A 20,329-nucleotide genomic window follows, 5' to 3' on the forward strand; every position below is an offset into this window, starting at 1 on the left:
GGCACAGGCTGAGCAGCCCTCATCTGAAAATCCAAAATCCAGAACACTTCCTTCCATTGAGCATTATGTTGGTGCTCAAAATGTTTTGGATATTAAAGCATTTTAGGTTTTAGATTTTTGGATTAGGGACATTCAATCTGTATCTTTATTCTTCTGTTGGACATTACTAAGACCTCTGACCACTTGAAGTTCATTTCTCCTCTCGTCCAAACTTGTATTTTATTATACTCATGTATTTTAATTCTACCTTACATTTTTTAAAACTATATAGCCTCATCATGGTTTTATGCAGCTAATATTTATTCAGATTTGCCAATGTACCTGCCACTTTCTTTTCTTTTTGTTCACTTGCAAATCAGACCTTCCATCCAAGCTCACTTTGTTTTTCCCTTTTTTTCTTTTCTCCTCAAATTACTTTTACCACAAGATCACTTTCTACTGAAAAATACCTTCAGAATTACATCTAATGACGATCTATGAGCTTTTATTTTTCTAAAATTTATTTTGCCTTTATCCTTAAAAGATACTTTCACTAGGAGTAAAGTTCTAGCTTGGTAGTTACTTTCTTTACACATCATTAAGTATATCAAACGACTGTCTTCTGGCTTCCGTAATGGCTCTTGATAAGAGAGCTTGCAGTCTGTCACTCATTTGAACATAACCTGTTCATTCTGTTTACTTGCTTTAAGTTGGTCGGTGTGCTTGGCATGCTGCAGTTTCACTACAGCTTGTCTGGTATGGATTCTTTCTTCTTTAATTTACCCTACTTGTGATTCACTGAAATTCCTGAATCTCAAGATAAATGTCTTTCATCAATTCTGGTAAACTCTGAGATATTATCTCATCAAATATTGATTATGTTTCAGTCTCTTTCTAGGAATTCTGATTAGATATATTTTAAATCTTTCACCCTATCCTTCAAGTCATTTCTCTTTCATATTTCTTGATTTTTTTTTTGTCAATTAGTGTTATGTTCTGAGTACTTTCTTCTCTATCTTTCAGTTCACTAATTCTCTCTTCAAAGGTATCTAATCTCCCATGTGTTGGGTGGTGTGGTGGTATATATTTCAATTGATTCACTTGTTTGCTTGTTTTAGAAAATTCTATTTGGCTCTCTTTCAAACATGCTGGATTGTTTTAAATCTTTTCTATGGTCTGTAAACTTTAAAGCTTGTCTTTTACTTCGTTAAGCATAATAAGTATAGTTGTTTTAAATATGTGTCTGATACTTCCAGTATCAAGTATTTGCAGACCTGTTTTTGTTGGTTCCTTATTTCCATATGTAGGTTAAATTTTTTTTTTATAGTAAGCTGTGCATTTTACCTAAAAAAATTGGTTTGGGAAACACTTGAAAAAGGGAATCTTTTAGAGAGGATTCATGTTTGTTTCTGCCATGAGGTGTTTCCAGTTGGGGATCACATTAAACTATCTTCATAAATTGAGGGCTTTGGTGCCATCTAGTTGTTTGAACTTGTGCTGCAAATCCATGCAAACTTACAACTTCTCAAGGATTCTCTTGCTGTTTCACCTCAATCATGAGGTGAGTCTGCTTGTACTTCCTGGAATGGAGGGTAGTAGAGCTGACTTCCTGGGAATCATCCTCACTCTCAGAATGTGACACTTTGGTGTCCCAGGCTGATGATCCATGGTCTGGCATTGGATTCCCACCTGGGCTCCAATTTCTGTTCTCCATATTTGAGGTCCAAAAAACAAGGCTTAGGTCCCCAGGTTAGAGAGATGCTCTTGGGGCAAAAGCAGCTTCCTGCCCTGCTTCCTCCAGGTACTCCCATTCACTCAGATTTTTAGCTGATAATTCCTTATTATTTTGTCAGTTTTTTGGTTACATTTCGGAAGGGTTTTTGTGTGTGTGTGTTTTATTCATAATTTTTATTTTTAATCAGTAGTAGCCTGCTATAATATCAGAAATGAAAAAGTCCCATGTCACTCTCCTCCTTTCCTTTTCCCTCTTCCTCTCCCTCTTACTTTTTGAAACTCCGAAATCCCTCTCTCATTTACATGAGCGTCTGGTGAGGGACTAGAACATAAGATTCTTTTTTCATTCCCACTGCTAAACAATTATCTCAACACTAGACTCTGAAAATCAGTTTTTGATTGTGACATTTAGTTTTCACATAGCATGTTCATAAAAGAGTCTGTCTCCCTTCCGTGTTTTTCTCATCCACTAATCCCATTCTCTGATCTTGGATAGTCTCATATCTCATATTTTTTTCTGATTATTCAGTCTTAACCCTTTTGTTGTTGTTTTCTTTTTTTAAGATGGAGTTTCACTCTTGTTGCCCAGGCTGGAGTACAATGGCAGGATCTTGGCTCACTGCAACCTCTGTCTCCCAGGTTCAAGTGATTCTCCTGCCTCAGCCTCCTAAACAGCTGGGGTTACAGGCATGTGCCCCCACACCTGGCTAATTTTAGAAGAGATGCGGTTTTACTATGTTGTCCGGGCTGGTTTGGAACTCCTGACCTGAGTGAAGAGGCCTTAGGGAGGTGTTGGCCTCCCTAAGTGCTGCGATTACAGGTGTGAGCCACTGCACCCAGCGATTGCTTCACTCTTAAATCTAAAAGTGCTAAATTCCTTCTTCTTATGCTTCTTTCTCAAGTTTTTAAAAACTATTAAAACTATTAAAAACTGCTGTTCTCCTAAAGGAAACTTAGAATCATTTCTCAATATTGGGAATATAATGCTGTAGTTAGTAGTAGTTTACTGCTGTAGTTAGTAGTTAGTTTACTGCTGTAGTAGTAGTTTACTGCTGCAGTTAGTTTATTTGTGACACTAGTTAAAATCATTTCCATTATCTAGTCAGATATTTTGTTGGTACTGTGAGCTGGATCACATTTTCACAGGTTATTTCTGGTATGTTAGATAGTTCTTCCTTTTCTAAATTTTCTTTTCTCTGGTCATATTTATGAATCCTCTTATTAATCATAGTTATTACGATTACATAGTATGCACAGTAAAGTTGTATATACACATAAAAAAATCATCATTTTTTCTCTTTTACTCTTTCTACTAGTTTGCTCTCTATTTTATATATATGAAATACATAGATTAAAAATATATTAATATGTATATATAGAGAGCAAACTATTAATATTATTGAATATTGTCTTAGAAGTTCTGGCCAGTGTAAGGCTGCAAAGAGAAAACAATGAAAAACTTATATACAATTTTTTGGATTTATGGTAAATAAATTTATGGTAAATCCATACATGTTTAACTAAGAAATATCTTTGCTCTTCATATACTAAACATTTTAAATTCACTGTGGCATTTTACATAGTACTTCACACTCCAACTCCCAAAGGAAGTTTAAGAAGCCCTGCACAGTGGCTCACGCCTGTAATCCCAGCACTTTGGGAGGCTGAGGCAGGCGGATCACCTGAGGTCGGGTGATTGAGACCAGCCTGACCAAGGTGGAGAAACCCTGTTTCTACTAAGAATACAAAATTATCCGGGCCTGGTGGCGCACACCTGTAATCCCAGCTACTCTGGAGGCTGAGGCAGGAGAATCGCTTGATCCTGGGAGGTGGAGGTTGTAGTGAGCTGAGCTGAGATTGTACCATTGCACTCCAGCCTGGGAAACAAGGACGAAACTCTGTCTCAAAAAAAAAAAAAAAAAAAAAGGCCCTGGTCCAACATTCTACATCTAGCAGCACAGGACCCCACCCCACCGCCCCGCAAAAAAAAATCTAGATATTATAATCAATGATTTAGGAAAAAACTGTTTAAATTTTATACCTAAAAATTAAATAGGCATTTTTGTTTGTTTGTTTGTTTTTAGGAACAGAAGAAAATTGATACAGTGAAACTAACAAATCTAAACGTAATAAAGGATGTTGAAAATGATGATGTGAAAGTTAAAAACTTAGAGTCTATGCTAATAAGACCTACAGAAAAAGACTAATCAGGCAAGCCACTAGTAGAAAGTTTATATCTTTACTAAGTAATGGATTTGGGTGATAAACTTTGTGTGCATAAACCACACTTATCTTGCTCATATGCAAATGTATAGGCCCATTGGTGTATATCTGATTCTAGATCAATGTTTCTTGAAGTACAATCTGGGTGAACATTCTTGTTAAAATGAAGATCCTCATACCCCCTCACAGACCAAATGAATCAGAATGGGGGAGGGAGGACTAGAAAACTGAAACCAAATGAGGCTCCCTAAGGGCTTCTCATGCAAACTAAAATTTAAGAAAGAGAGAGAGAGACTGACAGAAAAAGTAAGAGGTGGAGAGAGATACAGAGAAACTAAATCAGACACAATAAGGAGGTGAGTTTTATGCTTGCACTGTGTCACAGAAGGTATTATATATCAAACTCTAAAAGCTGAATGTGATATTCCCATTAAAATATTATAATGAGGCCAGAAAGAAATGAACACAAACATCTTATTAAATCACCTAACAAGCTATGTGCTCCACACTGTACAAAGCATTTCAAAGGGTATGAAAACCAAGGGAGGCAAAACCCAGCCCATCACATCTAATTACACCAATGAAATACTATCAACATCTGCTGGGCACATTTCTTGTCAAATTTCTTTGTAATTCCTACATTATTTTTAACTGCAATAAATCAGAAAATGGAGATGCATCCTCATTAGTCATGAAATCAAGGAAGACTGAAGGGCATAGTTTTTCTCAGATATCCACCAGGAGAATTTTGGGTATACTCTGGGCCACCCTATGGCTTTTACAAAAAATGTTGTGGGAATATCAGTTTGACTTTCTCCCTGCAAGTCTCCTGGTATAAATACTAGAGGTCAGCTTGAGGATGCCAGGCTTATGTCAAATATTTCTCTTTTTTTTTTAGCTGCCATCTCAGCAGGCCCAGCTGCTTCAACTTTTAATCTGCTTTTAAATGTATCTCTGCTCTTAAAATTCATGAACTATGCCCTTACTCATATTAAGTGATTTGTCCTTTAATTCCCTTGTGGTGGGAAAAAAAAAAAAGCCTCAGTACATTAGTTTGAATTGTGACCACACTCAAAGGCACAAGAGCTGAGTATGAATTTTTTTAAAGGCCATCACGTTGGCTGTTGAGTCCTGTACATTGTCTTGAAATGGCAGACTGCAATTCAACTTGTCTAAATTCCATGAACTGTACTGAGCACCCACTAGAACACCAGGCATTGGCTCTGTGGATATCAAGACAAATGAGACATAGTCCTGGCTGGATCAACAGACTATTCCCTTTTCCTTTTATCTGTCATTCCTAAGAAAACCAGGAAAAGTGTGAGTCAAGGACATGAGACAGCTCCAAGCTCAATATTCACACGTATGGGAGCTTCCACAATTAATGAGCATTGCTTTTCAAAGTATGTTTGTTAGTTGATATCAAAGAAACTACATCTGCAAAATGAATGTTTGAAGCTGTCCAGAGCCTTTTTCCTGGTGAACAAGGAAATGATATCATTATTTTGTAGCTGTAGGATTCTCTTGTTTCTTCCTTCCTCTCCTTCCTTTTCTTCTCCCGTGCTTCACCCAGTGTGGTTGTTCCCTACTCTGTGACCCAGCCATAAGTCTAAAGCCCAAGGGCCCCAAGCAATGGCTGTGCAGACATCAACTTTGAAAGAGTGCTCTGAACCAAGCATGGCGCTGAGGGGAGAAGATGTGGAGGAGAGCTGTGTGTGGACCACATCGGGAAAGCAGGTTGGCGAAACATTTATCTGAGAAGCTTTCATTTGTGCAGAGCCCACCTGCCGTTTGGTGCCAGTAATTAGGCAAAACTGACTGAATGTGATTCATGTGACTATCCTAGCAAACTGCAGCCACCTGAGGGTGTATAACAGCCACCATTAAGATACTCTAAAAGGCTGCACCTGGCAGGCAGCTTAACAGCCCAGTGTGTCACGTACCAAGCTGAGGTGTCTCTGTCCTAGTCCTTCTCATGTGCACCTGTCTAGAGCCCCATTCAGAGCCTGAGCTCTGCTGAAAAGGTGAGGCCCTCCTATACTACATTACGCGATGCAAACATCTCACCACTGAATCTTTCATCTTCTTGGGGAGAGGGTCAGCAGATGACTCTTCCAGATTTTGATGTAAAAATTTAGGAAACAGTCTGCATTGCATGAAGGACCTGAAAGTGGAAAAACACATAGATTTCACTTTATCAAAGGTGTTCTTGGGACAGTGTTTTCAGTAAATAACTTCACTTTAGATCTCATGCCCACACATGACAAAAGCAAGTGCTCTCTTCATTTAAAAATTTATAATAGGCTGGGTGTGGTGGCTCACTCCTGTAATCCCAGCACTTTGGGAAGCCAAGGCAGGTGAATCACAAGGTCAGGAGTTCAAGACCAGCCTGGCCAACATGGTGAAACCCTGTCCCTACTGAAAATACAAAAATTAGCTGGGTGTGGTGGCATGCGTCTGTAATCCCAGGAGGCTGAGGCAGGAGAATCACTTGAACCTGGGAGGCAGAGGTTGCAGTGAGCTAAGACCGTGCCACTGCATGCCAGCCTGGGCAACAGAGTGAGACTCCATCTCAAAGAAAAAAAATCTTATAAGATTTATATATATATATATATATATATATATATATATACACACACACACACACACACACACACACACACACATAATAAAAAGAGGTGCATGTTCAAGTGATCATAAAGATAGTGTTTTGATTTGTAAATTTCACCCTAATGAGAGCAGTCAAGTACCTTAGCAGTACCATCGCCCTCTACTGTCAGCAGTGGGACATGGGGAAGGTCTTCCATCTCTGCCAGCCCACTAGGGCTTCATCTTCACAAACAATTAGCAGCAGAAAGTGAACATTACAGTAATACAATTGACACTAAAAACTGAGAACCACGTTTAACTTTTCCCCATTTTTCATGCCTTTCATACTGCTGCATCTAACACCCTAAAATTACAGTGTCTCTTGTCCTCCAAGAGTTACGGTTCTCTTAAATCAAAATCTTTCGTAAATTTAAACACATTACGTAAGATGCTACTGTCAATATCTGAAACTCACTGGCATCACGTGAACAATTTCCAGTGCCAGAGTACATGTTACCAAAGACATAAAGATATGATTAAAGGGAAGATTTTAATGTATACTTTCACGTTACTAAGGATCACATTACACACATTTTAACACTTCGGTGCAAATCTCACTTTAAATCCAGATTGAGAACAACAACAAAAAAACATTAAAATGAAACAAAAACCTTTCCTTTCAGAGGTGCTGGTTTAGTCTCCGCAGGGTAACTGCCTAGAGTAAATGCAGGGATGCAGCTTTAAGGATCTAGAAAGGGTATTGTTGAGGTGGTAGCTTCTCACCCAACTCACTCAAGGGAAAGTCACAGCAGGGCTTGAGTGCTATCGGCCATCTGTTCCTGCCACTGTTCATTTTACTCCAAAATCAAAAGAGCAAAGCTAAAATGTTTGCTGGATGTTCACTTTTAATTGTTACTAGTTTCTGGCTGGTCCTGTATTTCTCCTGCCCTCCTCTAGTGAGTGACCAGCTAGTTTAATAATGAGAGTCAAATCACAATGGGCAGTGAATTGCCCTCTCCCCACCTCAGTCAGGGCACAAAGCTTTGGGAACCGCAACCCCCTGCTCAATGATGACAGAGCACAGGTGTAGATCACTCACATGAGCACAGATGGGTCACTGCTCTGCCGGCTCAGATGGTAGGAAAGGGCGACCAAGAGGCCACAGAAAGCTGAAAACAGTGCCGGGATGTGTTGCGTGCTCCATGGTTCCTAAAGAAAAGACATCAGTTAGCCAAGTCATTTCACAGCTGCGTGAATAGCAGGATCTCTATCAAACATTTAGAAACATCCCCAAGTCCAGGTGGATGAATGAGTCATTCCTGTGATCATTCCTGCCCACGGACATATAAGCATCTAGTAGGCAGACAAAAAACTCACCCTGTTGGTTTATAAACATCGATTTTGATAAGGGATTGGGGTGGGGGGAGTTTTGACTAATTGTACATACTTATAAGAATAAAACTAAATCTTTCCTGAAATTAAGCTTAGGATTTTTTTATAGAATATAATATTAAACATGTGTCACTCTTCTGAATTCAATATAATAATAACAATTATAACAATTGTATTTCTCAATATTTATTAATTGATGGTTGAAATGGCATGAGATTATTATATAAACAGATTAACGAACTGAAAAACTGATAAAGATTAAAGATAGTCAACTGAAAGATTTCCAGTGCCAGAGTACACATTACAAAACACTTAAAGATATGATTAAAGGGAAGATTGTAATGTATATGTTCACGTTACTAAGGATTACACTAAATACATTTTAACACTTTGGTGCAAATCTTACTTTAAATGGCATAAGTGAAGAAAGAGCAAAGTTATTTGAAATGAAGAGACAGGCACTTCAGGTTTAATTTGATAGAAGCACAGATGTCAGTTACCAACACATTGTACTAGGCCTGGCAGAGCAGAACTTGGGAAACACAATGTTACCAGCCCAAGCAGCATGGTGGCCTGGGACTCCAGCTCTCCTTCTGCTGCTCCCACCAACACAAACATGTCTCTCAAATGCCAAGAAGAAAATGTCTACATATTAACCCTCTCAGTCACCATCAATGGAATCACCTATCCCTTCCAAAAGCTGAATTTAGTCAAGAAATTAAATAGTTTTCTCTCAAAATTTGTTTTTTTTTTAAAGATGAGTTGTCAACTGGGCTCACGATGAAATCTACAAATGAATGAGTCAAGTGTGCTTAGCAGTTATTCTCTAACTGCTAAGGTAGGCTGGAAAAGCATATGATACACCGGATAAAGCAAGTGATTTTATTTTTGCACGCTTCATTTTCCCAGAAATGAAAATTAAAATGTATTTCTTTCTTTCTTTTTTTTTTTTGAGACAGAGTCTGACTCTGTCACCCAGGCTGGAATGTAGTGGCATGATCTCAGCTCACTGCAACCTCTGCCTCCTGGGATCAAGTGATTCTCTTGCCTCAGCCTCCCGAGTAGCTGGGACTGCCACCATGCCTGGCTAATTTTTTGTATATTTAGTAGAGACAGGGTTTACCGTGTTAGCCAGGATGGTCTCTATCTCCTCACCTTATGATCCGCCCACCTTGGCCTTCCAGAGTGCTGGGACTACAGGTGTGAGCCACTGTACCCAGCCAAAATGTATTTCTTTTATCTTCCCCATTGTGGGAATATAAACACCAGAGAGCAGTACCTGGAAAGCAAATTACAGGGAGCTGACTCTGGCTGAGGCTGTTGAGCTGCAGGGCTACAAAGTCAGGAAGCAAGATTCACTGCCTCCAGATGCATCTCCACACAGCTCCCTACACTGAGACGCCCTGCATGCCTCTCAGATCAGCTTCCCCAAGGGCCGGGTGCAGTGCCTTTTCCAGCACCCTAAGGTGCCATGGCTGCATTCACTATTTTTCTGATTCTGTGCAGATGTCTTCTCCACCAATTGTGTTGAAAAGCTCAAACCCAGTGATGAAGCATCTTCCATGGACCTCTTCTCCCTTTGGAGTTTTCTTCAGCAATACCTTCCCTTCTAGCATCCAAGAAGGAGGTGTACTCCCTCCTTCCTGAGCCCAACCCTCCCCTGACACTAGGATGTCCTGTTCTCTTTTTATTGGTCCCCTCTGCCCTGCCTATAAAAATGCTTAAGTTGCGGATTTCTTTTTTTGAGATGGAGTCTCTCTCTGTCACCAGGCTGGAGTGCAGTGGTGTGATCTCAGCTCACTGCAACCTCCTCCTCCTCCTGGGTTCAAGTGATTCTCCTGCCTCAGCCTCCCAAGTAGCTGGGACTAGGGATGCATGCCACCACACCCAGCTAATATTTGTATTTTTAGTAGAGACGAGGTTTCAACATGTTGGTCAGGCTCATCTCAAACTCCTGACCTCAGGTGATCTGCCCGTCTTGGTCTCCCAAAGTTCTGGGATTACAGGCATGAGCCACCATGCCCAGCCAGTTAAAGAAAGTCTTCCTTCCCCTTGAACCAGTTGCCCTCAAAAGCTACTATACTCTCCTAGTCTGTTTGGGCTGACAGAATATCATAGATTGGGCGGCTTATAAACCACGGAAATTTATTTCTCACAGTTCTTGGGGCTGAAAGCCCAAGGTCAAAGTGCAGGAAGGAGAAAGTTTGCTGTCTGGGGAGGCCCTGCTTCCTGATTCCTAGATGGTGTTTTTTTTGCTGTGTTCTTAGGTGGTAGAAGATGCGAGAGAGCACTGCCTCTTTTAGCAGGACACTAATCCGATTCATGAGGACTCCTCCCTCAGTATCTGTAATCACCTCACAAAGCCCTCACCTTCAACACCATTACATTGGGGATTAAGGCACAATCCCCTTCAAGATGCTACCAGCACCACCATCCCTGAAGCAGCATCTCATATGTGTGCCCATCCCCCGTGACACCTTAGGTACCTCTCACTGACTTCCCATTAGACACTGGACTCTCCAACAAGGGTCAGCCTTGCGTGTTTCTTGCCCTGGTACCTGGCACAAACGTCAGCACATTGACATATCCTTGCGAGAATGACTACAAAGTTTCCGCTTTCATAACGACTCATGTGAACAAGAATTTTCAGCAAGAAAAGAAAATAAAGGAATCGAGTCGCTTTCATCAAATGTGGATCAGGCAGTGAAATGCTGATGAAGTGATGAGATTATCAGAGGAAAGGCAAGCTCTTGACTATGTTGACTATGTGCTTCTCATTATTCCTTCAAATAGTACCCCCAGTAACAGGAAAGTTATTCTGAAACTTGAGTTTTATGCTTTCCTAAGAGTCCTAAGAGTCCATGCAACAAGCGTCCATTCATCCCTACCTACAATGTGCCAGGTACCCACAAGCATAACCATAAACAGGACAGACAGCTTCTTGGGAAGGAAAGACACATAACTGCAGTCAGGGTATGACAGGTGAGGGGACAACGAGCTGCTCACAGAGCACATGAGGGGCCGCAGATCAGGAAGCAGCGGCTCACATGAGTCAAGGGAATGGTATTTAAGTGGATCCCTGCACACCAAGAAATGCAGAACACAGTCCTTTCGACGCAGGGACTTCTGGAAGGGCAGTGCAGGGCAGATAGGGCTGGCTCTTCCATCCTCACATCGACTCCACCCTGCTCTGTCCATCCACCTAGGGCTCTATTATTTTATTTCATACTTGACTGTTACACAATAAACACAAAACATTTTCCAAAGGAGAAGAACCTGCTAACTTAGATTTCTTGTAATTGATTCCTCTGCACTTACCCGTTCTGGGTATTTAATTCACGATTTTGTGAAGGTGCAGCCTTTTCTTTCTCTCACACGTAGCCCATACACATGTACACCCTGGAAGAAATTCCTCTGAGGAATGAGTAACTAAGACCAGAGAAATAATCCTCACGGCATGGAACAGAGAAAAGGTCATGGGAACTAGTATTGGCAGAAGTTGGTTCCAGCTCACCCATTGTGGAAATAAATTTTTCCACGGAAGGCATTTAATTTCTCAGTGGTTCAGCTTCTTATTCTCTAAAAAGGGATCTTTCTTAATGAGATTTAAAACAGCCTCACCACCTGCAAAGCTGAAAGCAAGTGTTAGTTTTTTTATTAATTGGAAAAGAAAGGGTATCCATGATGGATGGTCTTGGCTGACAATAAATGAAGTCCATGCTCCAAATATATTTTGATAATTGAGTTTACCTACTTTTATTCCCCCAACACTCTGCCTAAATCTCCTCTCATTTTCTCTCTACTTCAATATTTAATCAAACATTTCCAACAAAAACACCAAGGACAGCTATTACACTCCTTCTGGTTTCTGTCCTGTATTAGAAGTCTGTATTCATTCTTCTATTACATACGATTCTTTTTAAGCATAACCAATAGGTTGCAAGTAAATTGTTGAATAGGAGTAAATGACAAGGTGGCCACCAGGGCAGAAAGAAGAATGTACATGTCCTTCAACAATAAAAAGCAAAATGATGCCAGCAGGAACACTTACACTTCCAAGAAAAAGATGAGGCCAGACGTGGTGGCTCACACCTGTAATCCCAGCACTTTGGGAGGCCAAGGCGGGCAGATCATGAGGTCAAGAGATCAAGACCATCCTGGCCAACATGGTGAAACCCTGTCTCTACTAAAAATACAAAAATTAGCTGGGCGTAGTGGTGCGCACCCATAGTCCCAGTTAATTGGGAGGCAGAGGCAGGAGAATTGCTTGAACCTGTGAGGTGGAGGTTGCAGTGAGCCAAGATCATGCCATTTTGCACTCCAGCCTAGTGATAAGATTGAGACTCTATGGGGAAAAAAAAAAAAAAAGAAAAGAAAAGGATGAGATAGAAGGTATTAAGGAGTCCCTATTCCAGGTGCTAATTTTCATGTTTTCTTGCCCAACCTCAGACTTCCACACAACTCTTTCTCAGAAAAAAACTGACCTTCCCTGACTTTTGACACATGGTCACAAATTAGACTAGCTGGATCTTCTGAAGCTCTCTCCTGGAAACACCCTCTATCTCCAAGTTCTTAACTGTTCACTTTTTCAACTGATGCAAATGCACACACACACACACACACCCCCACAAAACCATGCAACTAACAAACACACTGAATCTAAGAAGGAACTACTTTTAATTCTTTGAAGAAGTCAGATTTGGGTGAGGAGGTAATCAAAACAAATGTCCTTTGCTGCATTTCTGTGTCCCTCTCTCCTTAAAATCCTGATGAGTCCCCAGGCTGTCTGGTTGTTCATTCCTCCCACAGGGCCCAGGCCATGTGCCCTGACCAGGTTCTTTAGACAGGTCTGCCCTGACCACAGAGGACGCCTGGAAAGGACCACACTGAGATTGATTTGAGGGTAGGGGGAAGTTTCAGCAGCATCAGGGGCATCTAGAGCCAAATATCTCAAAGGAGTTGAATTTGTCAAGTCAGAGATAAGTAAGAAAAAGAAAATACAATTGAGGCTGTTTTTATTTTAATTCCTATTTGGAGATAGAGGAAGAAATACTGACATTTGAGGAAAAAGGGACCAACTGAGAGATTCTGGAGAAAAATTATCAAGTACACTGTGCATTGTATCCGGAAGACTGCTCAGGGCTCAGACAGCTTCGTTCCTACAAAGAGGTGAAGAAAGGAAGAAGGAAGTCCTGACTGGCATTTCTACTGAGTTTTTAATATAAACTTTCATTTTTAAAACGTGTAGATATTAGTCTCAAAGTTTGTTTTGCATGCATTATCTATTTATTATACACATATGGACACACAAATACATACACGTACATATACATAAAAATAAAGATTTTTGGAAGAGATAAAGTTTTAAATGGTCTATAACCCACAGATAATGAAGCATTTATCCTGTGGCAGTCTGCTTCAAAATTAACATCTCTAATTGCTCCGGGATGCATCTCACAGGCCTTGAAATCAGGAATGATAAGGATTGATGAATGCTGGTTTCATAAAACTCCCGCAGGTTTTGAAATATTTTTATGAGGTAGAAATAAAACTGTCTAATAGTCCTGCAATTCTGTGGTACATTTCATATGCATTTGGGAATTACCTTTTGAGAATGGATAGGGCAGTTCGGCTTTATACAAAAGCACACTCTGAACAGTCTGAATTCCAGCATTTTTTTTCTTAGAAATTTTATCTCTTATGTTGGAATTTATAGGACAGACTAACTGAGGGTTTGGTTATAAAGTGAATAGCAACAGGCCAGACTCTCACTTTGCTATGCCTTTCATATCAGGTTTAAATACTTTATTTTTCACGAAACTGATTTTTTTATCACATTAAACATGGGGGCATTTTTTAGATCGAGGTTTTTATACATCCTAAAATAAGAACCAGATTGTACCACTTGGACTGTATAAGTCCTATTTCTAGGTCTATTTTTGACATGAATCCCATCTTTAAGTAAAAGGAGAGCTGGGCCCATAAAGTTCGTGAAATTTAGTAACGAAAGATGTGTCACCCAGTTCCTTGAACTGTGCTCTCTCTTCTTCATACATGGCCTACAGAGTATGGTCCAACTAGGCTCTGGTATCTCTCAACCCCTAGAGTGCCCCCCTCTAGCAGCTCTTGTCTGTATTCCTCATGGATTTTGAACACCCCGGGAACCCAATGCCCTGCATTGACCCTAACTTATAGGTCACTATGTGTCTTATAAATAAATGAACAATTATTTTAACACATATGGCAAGTCAGACTTCACTATCTGCTAAAAGTAGATTCTTCTTGTTTCATACTGTTTCTTCATTTTGGTGAAAAACATAATATGTTTAGGAATCAAGACAATATTTCACTTTTAGAGATAGGCACTGAAGAAAAATGAGATTGTTCGCTGGTAAGACAGAATAACGGGTCCCATGTATCCCAGTCAATCTATGTCTACATGGATAAATATGTAGAGATGCGCACGTGCGCGCGCACACACACACACACACACACAGAGAAATATGTGTACTTCAGGGAAAACATTGACATTTACTTTCCTTCTCATTGCCCTTTTGCAAGTTATCTGTAAGTACTCAATCCAAGATTTTTTATAGCACACCTTTTATGGGACAGACTTGAGACTACACTAATAGGACATAAAAAAGAAACATAGACAAACCACAGTCTATGACTTCAAGGAGCAATCAAAAGTGTGTACAAGCAACAAGAGACATAGCAACAGTTCCCATGCACTTGGCAGTGACTACCTGACTGGCCACTTTACATTCACCACCTGGCTGGGCGTGGTGGCTTACGCCTGTAATACCAGCACTTCGCGAGGCCAAAGCAGGTGGATCAGGAGATCAGGAGTTCGAGACCAGCCTGACCAGCATGGTGAAATTCCGACTTTACTAAAAATACAAAAATTAGCCTGGTGTTGTGGTGCACACCTGTAATCCCAGCTATTTAGGAGGTGGAGGCAGAAGAATCGGTTGAACTCGGTAGGCAGAGGTTGCAGTGAGCCGAGATCGTGCCACCGCACCTTAGCCTGGGTGACAGAGTGACTCTGTCTCAAACTAAAAAGAAAAGAAAAAAAAAATTCACTACTATACATAGTTTTTTAGACATCTTGAAGGTAAAAGTATTGCCCATGTTACACATGAGGAAACAGAGGCTTTTACTTCACTAGTTATGCTGGTAAGTATCTATATTTTTCACACAGAATTGGTTACATAGAGAAGAAAACAAGGATTGGATGAACATCAATAGGATAATGTGCTCAGGATTCTGGAAGAGAGAAGATAAACTTTGGCTTGTGTCACTGAGACAAGTTTTGTCTTTCATCATTACGAGGGTCACGATAGCTCAAACTCTGGGTCCAGAATGCTACCTTCTCCTACCCTTTCCTCTCTGTATCTGTCACTCCTCATCAGTCACTACATTTCCTGGATTGGACCCTGGCATGCTCTCTGGGCTTACTACCAAAACCTGAGTCCAAATCTTACTTCACTCAACAATTGCGATTCCATTTTGAACAACTTCTGAGCTATCAACATTCTTCCTGCTTTTTCCCCAAATCAGTGTCAGCGGACACTGTCAAGCTTGAGGATCATAATAATCCAGCAGTAACTGGGTTTGAGGGTCAATTCTACTTTTTAGCTGACCAGGAAGGGAGGCAAGACAGAAAGCAAGAGCTGCCTATCTGAGATCTGTTTCCCCTTCTTCCTCAGTAGCAGATATTTCCTATTTGTTCAGACAGTTAAAAGATTTATTAATCCTAGTCTCTTGCAGCTAGAAATAATGCAATTCTAGCCATAAAATATAATATGAAGTCTGATAAAAGTAAACGTGAGTTAAAACTTAGGTTTTACTTTCAAATTTATTGCTATTAACATTATTAGGATTGTGTTTACAGTCATCACAACCATCAACTGTTTATGCTAATAATAGTTATCATTGCTGTTAGTTTTCTATTGCCAAGTAACAAATTACCACAAATTTAGTGGTTTAAAATAACACAAATGTGTCATTGCACAGTCTCCTAGATAGGGTGCCTGAGCAGGGAGCAGCTGGGTTCTCTGCCCAGGGTCTCACTAGACTGAAATGTCAGTGTTGGCTGGACCTCTGATCTTATCTGACACTCAAGGTCCTCTTCCGCACTCACTGGTAGTGAGCAGAGATCAGTTCCCTCTGGCTGTGGGACTGCAGTCCCTGTTTCCTGGATGGCTGTCCACTGGGACCTGTTCTAGCTCCTAAAGGCCACCGCCTGGTCTCTGCCATATGGCTACCTCCGTGAGCAGTTAATACCGACTGTTTACTTCTTCCAGGCCCGTAAGCGAGGGTCTCTACTGCTTTTTCTGTCCCTGACTTCTGGATCCCCAGGGCTCTTCTGATTAGGTCAGACCCACTCAGAATAATCCCCCTTTTAAGTTAAATTTTAATTGAGTTCAAGTTACCTGATTAGGGGCCATAACTACATCTGCAAAAGTCCTTTCAATTTTGCCAGATAATGTAAGCTAATCACAGGAGTAATATCTCATCCCTTTCACAGGTCCTGCCCACACTCAAGGGAAGGAAATTGTACAAGGAATGTACGCAGGAGGTAGGCATCTTCGGGCCATCTTAGAATTCAGCCTCCCGCATCACTTAACAGGAACCTTCAGCCAGGCACTTTATAGACATTATTGATTTAATTTTATTTGCTTCATACAACATCCACATTCCGGGTAGGTATTACTAATTCACTTTACAATGGAAAAAACAACGTGAATTAGTCATGTACCCTTAGGCAAATAAACATTCTGTGTTTCAAGTTCACCACTGGAAAACAGGAATGTTGATATCTTCCTTATCTGTTACATGGAGATATAGTAAGGGGCAAATGAAAAGACACTTGGGAAGTTATTTTGTAGATTAAAGTACCATTGATCTGCAAGGTATCTTATATGCTGTGAATTGTTCTTTCAATGAGACAAATATATTTACACTTCAAGTGTGGGAGTGAGGATGGCACAAAAGGAAGATTGAGAAGACACAGAGCTGAAATCTGGGATGTGTGATGTGGAGTAAATTACTTCATCTCTCGTTGGATATTCATTTCCTCATTTTAAATAACAAAATGAAGAAATTGACCTAGGAGGCATCTAAGGTCCACTTCAGCATTAAATAATATCTAAAACTATGAGTTTTACATTTACAATTAAATTTTAAATCCTGACTGCCTGTAAAGTACCATGATTTTAGGCTGCAATCCTATAGGGCCCAGAAGAAATATGGGGAAAAGCTCTCCCACAAGCAGTTGTTAATGATACGTGGGAAACATTAAATTATAATAACATGCTTCAACCTCTGGATCCTCTTGCCATCAATAAAAAAGAATCTCTTTGTAAAGGATAATAAAAAATAGAAATCATAGTTTATCCAGATAGAGAAAGCCCTGTTAATTAACTACTGAGCTATTTCTCCAAGGAGCAAATATTCCGGTTGTTTCTGTATATCACTGTCAAATACTACTTAAGTCAATGAGGGAGTCCATTTATATGTTACTTGATACCATCTTGGATGAGTCAAAGAGAATATGAAATTAAAAGAGGAATCAAATGTTCTTTCCCTAATTAACATTCCAGAGGACAAAATTAACTCATGGTCTTGCAATCTGCTTCTGCCAAGTGATAATAAAAAAATTAAGTAAATATATATATATATATATATATATATATATATATATATATATCATGACCCATATAGAAAAATAATCTCTAACAAGGCACCTCACATGCTGAAATGGTTCACAAGGATCCATCAATCCATCACGACACACTAGAGATGAAAGGAAAAAAAAATCAATTCCAGCAATGCAAAGAGTAAGCATAAAAGGTATAAACAAAAGCATCGTTAAACAAGAAGTAGAGTCACAGCTCTGGGTAAGTGGGAGTTAGACTCAAGATGCGCAAGCTTTTCTTGTCTCCTAAGGACCCTCTTGACAATTTACTAACCACATTCATTCATTTCACAGCATTTAATAGGTACTGCATCTGAAAGCAGAGAGTCAATCTGAGGCCATTAGAAAACTCAGGACTTACAAATGAGAAGGGAGAAATTCAAATTGCTCTATTTTTTACCAAAAACTGTTTTAAAATATAGTTAGAACATTAAAGTTTCGTTATAACATGCTATACTATTTATTGCAAGTGATCTTTGTTCTATGCTGAGCAAGGAAAGTCAATACCTCCCTGAGATGAAATAAACCTTCCCAAAGTATCCCAGTTCCAATTGGTCAAAAGCCTATTTCAACACCTAAGTAAACCCCAGAGTCCTTGAAGTGTTTATTTCCATCACAGAGTTAATGGCGTGCTTTCAAAATGGAATCTATTTACTCTGATCCAACAATTACTTACACCTATAACAAGACATAAACTGAATAGAAAACAGAAATAAAAGTCTCAGCCCAGGATAGAGAAAATAGAGTTTATCTCTTGGGCCAGCTCTGATCAGTTGGCACTGGTTGACTGTAATATTTTTCATGCAGCCCGAGGTACTATGACCTCAGTTAGGAAAAAAATGCTGTGATCAATTAGCAATGTCTGATATAAAAATGGAGCCACATTTGGGGAGGTGAAGGAATACCAACCAGTACCTGACCAGAAACTAGGTAAAAATCCAAAATACTCTAATTTTTTGAATACCAGATTCTTCAGTAGTTTCTAAAACTCTTTAAGAATTTTGTAAGGAAAAGTTGGGTAACAGCCCATGAATGTACATTACTTTTGATAGTATCTGAACTGAAAATTATGGGTGTTCGGCATTTGCCAAATCCATGTTAAGTTCCTGAGGAGAAAGGACTGTCTTTTCCTCCTCCCGTATCTCTACAGTACCTGGCAGAGCTGTTGCTAAACAAATAAATATGTGTTGACTATCACAGAATATGAACTTTTCAGCCCTGCATCAGTTACAGAAAGCTTGCATGTCCCCTTTTCTATCAATCAAAGAGAATGATATTTACATCAGATGCTGTTTGCTCTTCAGGATTGCCAAAGTGTGGGGTCCCAGTCAAATAGCATCAAGAATACCAGGAACTAGATCTCCCTCTCCTTGGAGCTTACTAAGTGTCCAATAAAATATTCAAAAAGAGAAAAGCCTGAACCCACATTGGGAACCAGAGCAAGTTACCTGTGCATAAGTCATAGACCCTGAGGAATTTATGCCAGACCTTACATTACAGATGGGTCTAGACTGAAAGAAGATTGTAAGGTCTAACTCCAATTCCCTCTCTCCATTTGAAAGACAGTAGTGTACTGAGGAAGTAAATAGGAAAAGACCCTGCTATTATCACCTAAATGAGAGGCGGAAGGGCTGGAAGTGAGTGTAGACCAAGGGGTTAGCAGACATTTACCACTTGGCCTTGCATGTCTGTGGATGGGCAGTCTGCAGCAACTCCTGTTGGCTTAGACGCAGCAGGATTTATTCAATCAGGTCATGGACATAGAAGTTATAGCCAGGAGGGTAAAACAGATATAACCACTGTCCCAAGCATTTCATTCATATCTACTGCCTGTGATGAGCTTCCCGATATAACTTTCTGAAACTCCATCAATAAGACAATTTCCCTGGGAAAAACTGTCTCTCAACTAGTAGTGTGCTACTACAACATGTTTTGTTTCATTTTCTTCTCTTCCTGTGTTTTAGACATGAGGTACCTCTGAAAAGATCTGACCAAGGAGCCTTACAATTCCCTAACAGAAACCAGTTCAATTCTATCTTGACTATAAGACAGAAGTCACAAAATCTAACTTCAATGTGGGCAGACAAGTGATATAAATACATTATGTGGGTCAGGTATAAAAGACGATAGGACATGATGAGACCTGTCAGCTTGCGGTAGCTGTGAGGTACTATTCAATGTCAGCAGGTTGTTACCAAATGGGAAAGTGAGCCCAGTGGTACCAGACCGTCACATTGTTAAAGAGAAGTAGGAAAATCATATTTTCACACTGACTATCCTAATATTAAATGTTGGCTCTAAAAAAATTTTAAACATTCTGCAGGCCAAACACAAAACAGGTCTGTGAACTGAGCAGAGATAATACTAGGTTATCAAAGACATATTCTCACTGCTAACTGAGAAAAAAACACAAGACAAACAAAAAGCATTCTTAAAATAAGATATTTCTCTAAAGAGACCTCTTATAGAAGCTTTCTAAAGCATATTTACATCAGAAAAAGAAATTTTTAGAAAATATCTGATTTAAAGTCTCAGCTTTAAAGCTAAGCAAGGAATTATGAAGGACAAATAATATGAACACCAAATTTCAAATGGCAATTTAGCAGTAGACCAAATAGCAAACAATGCAGAAAATAGAATTTATAACTGTAAAATTAGGATAGTAATAGTACTTGTCTCAGAGTTATGCTATGTGAAATAAATTATATA

At 39.7% G+C, this 20,329-nt stretch overlaps 1 protein-coding gene across 1 annotated transcript in view; it reads right to left on the bottom strand.

Moving 5' to 3' along the window:
• PCNX2 (pecanex 2) overlaps positions 1–20,329 on the bottom strand; it is a 291,889-nt gene that overhangs the window by 173,289 nt on the left and 98,271 nt on the right. Inside the window, exons 16-17 of the mRNA XM_010351533.3 lie at positions 7,625–7,734; positions 6,004–6,100 (exon numbers count right to left, since the gene is read on the bottom strand). Of these exons, the coding sequence (XP_010349835.3) occupies positions 6,004–6,100; positions 7,625–7,734 (207 nt within the window). The remainder of the gene's footprint in view (positions 1–6,003; positions 6,101–7,624; positions 7,735–20,329) is intronic.

Source organism: Saimiri boliviensis, chromosome 14 (assembly GCF_048565385.1).
Source record: "Saimiri boliviensis isolate mSaiBol1 chromosome 14, mSaiBol1.pri, whole genome shotgun sequence".
NCBI classification, from domain to species: Eukaryota; Metazoa; Chordata; class Mammalia; order Primates; family Cebidae; genus Saimiri; species Saimiri boliviensis.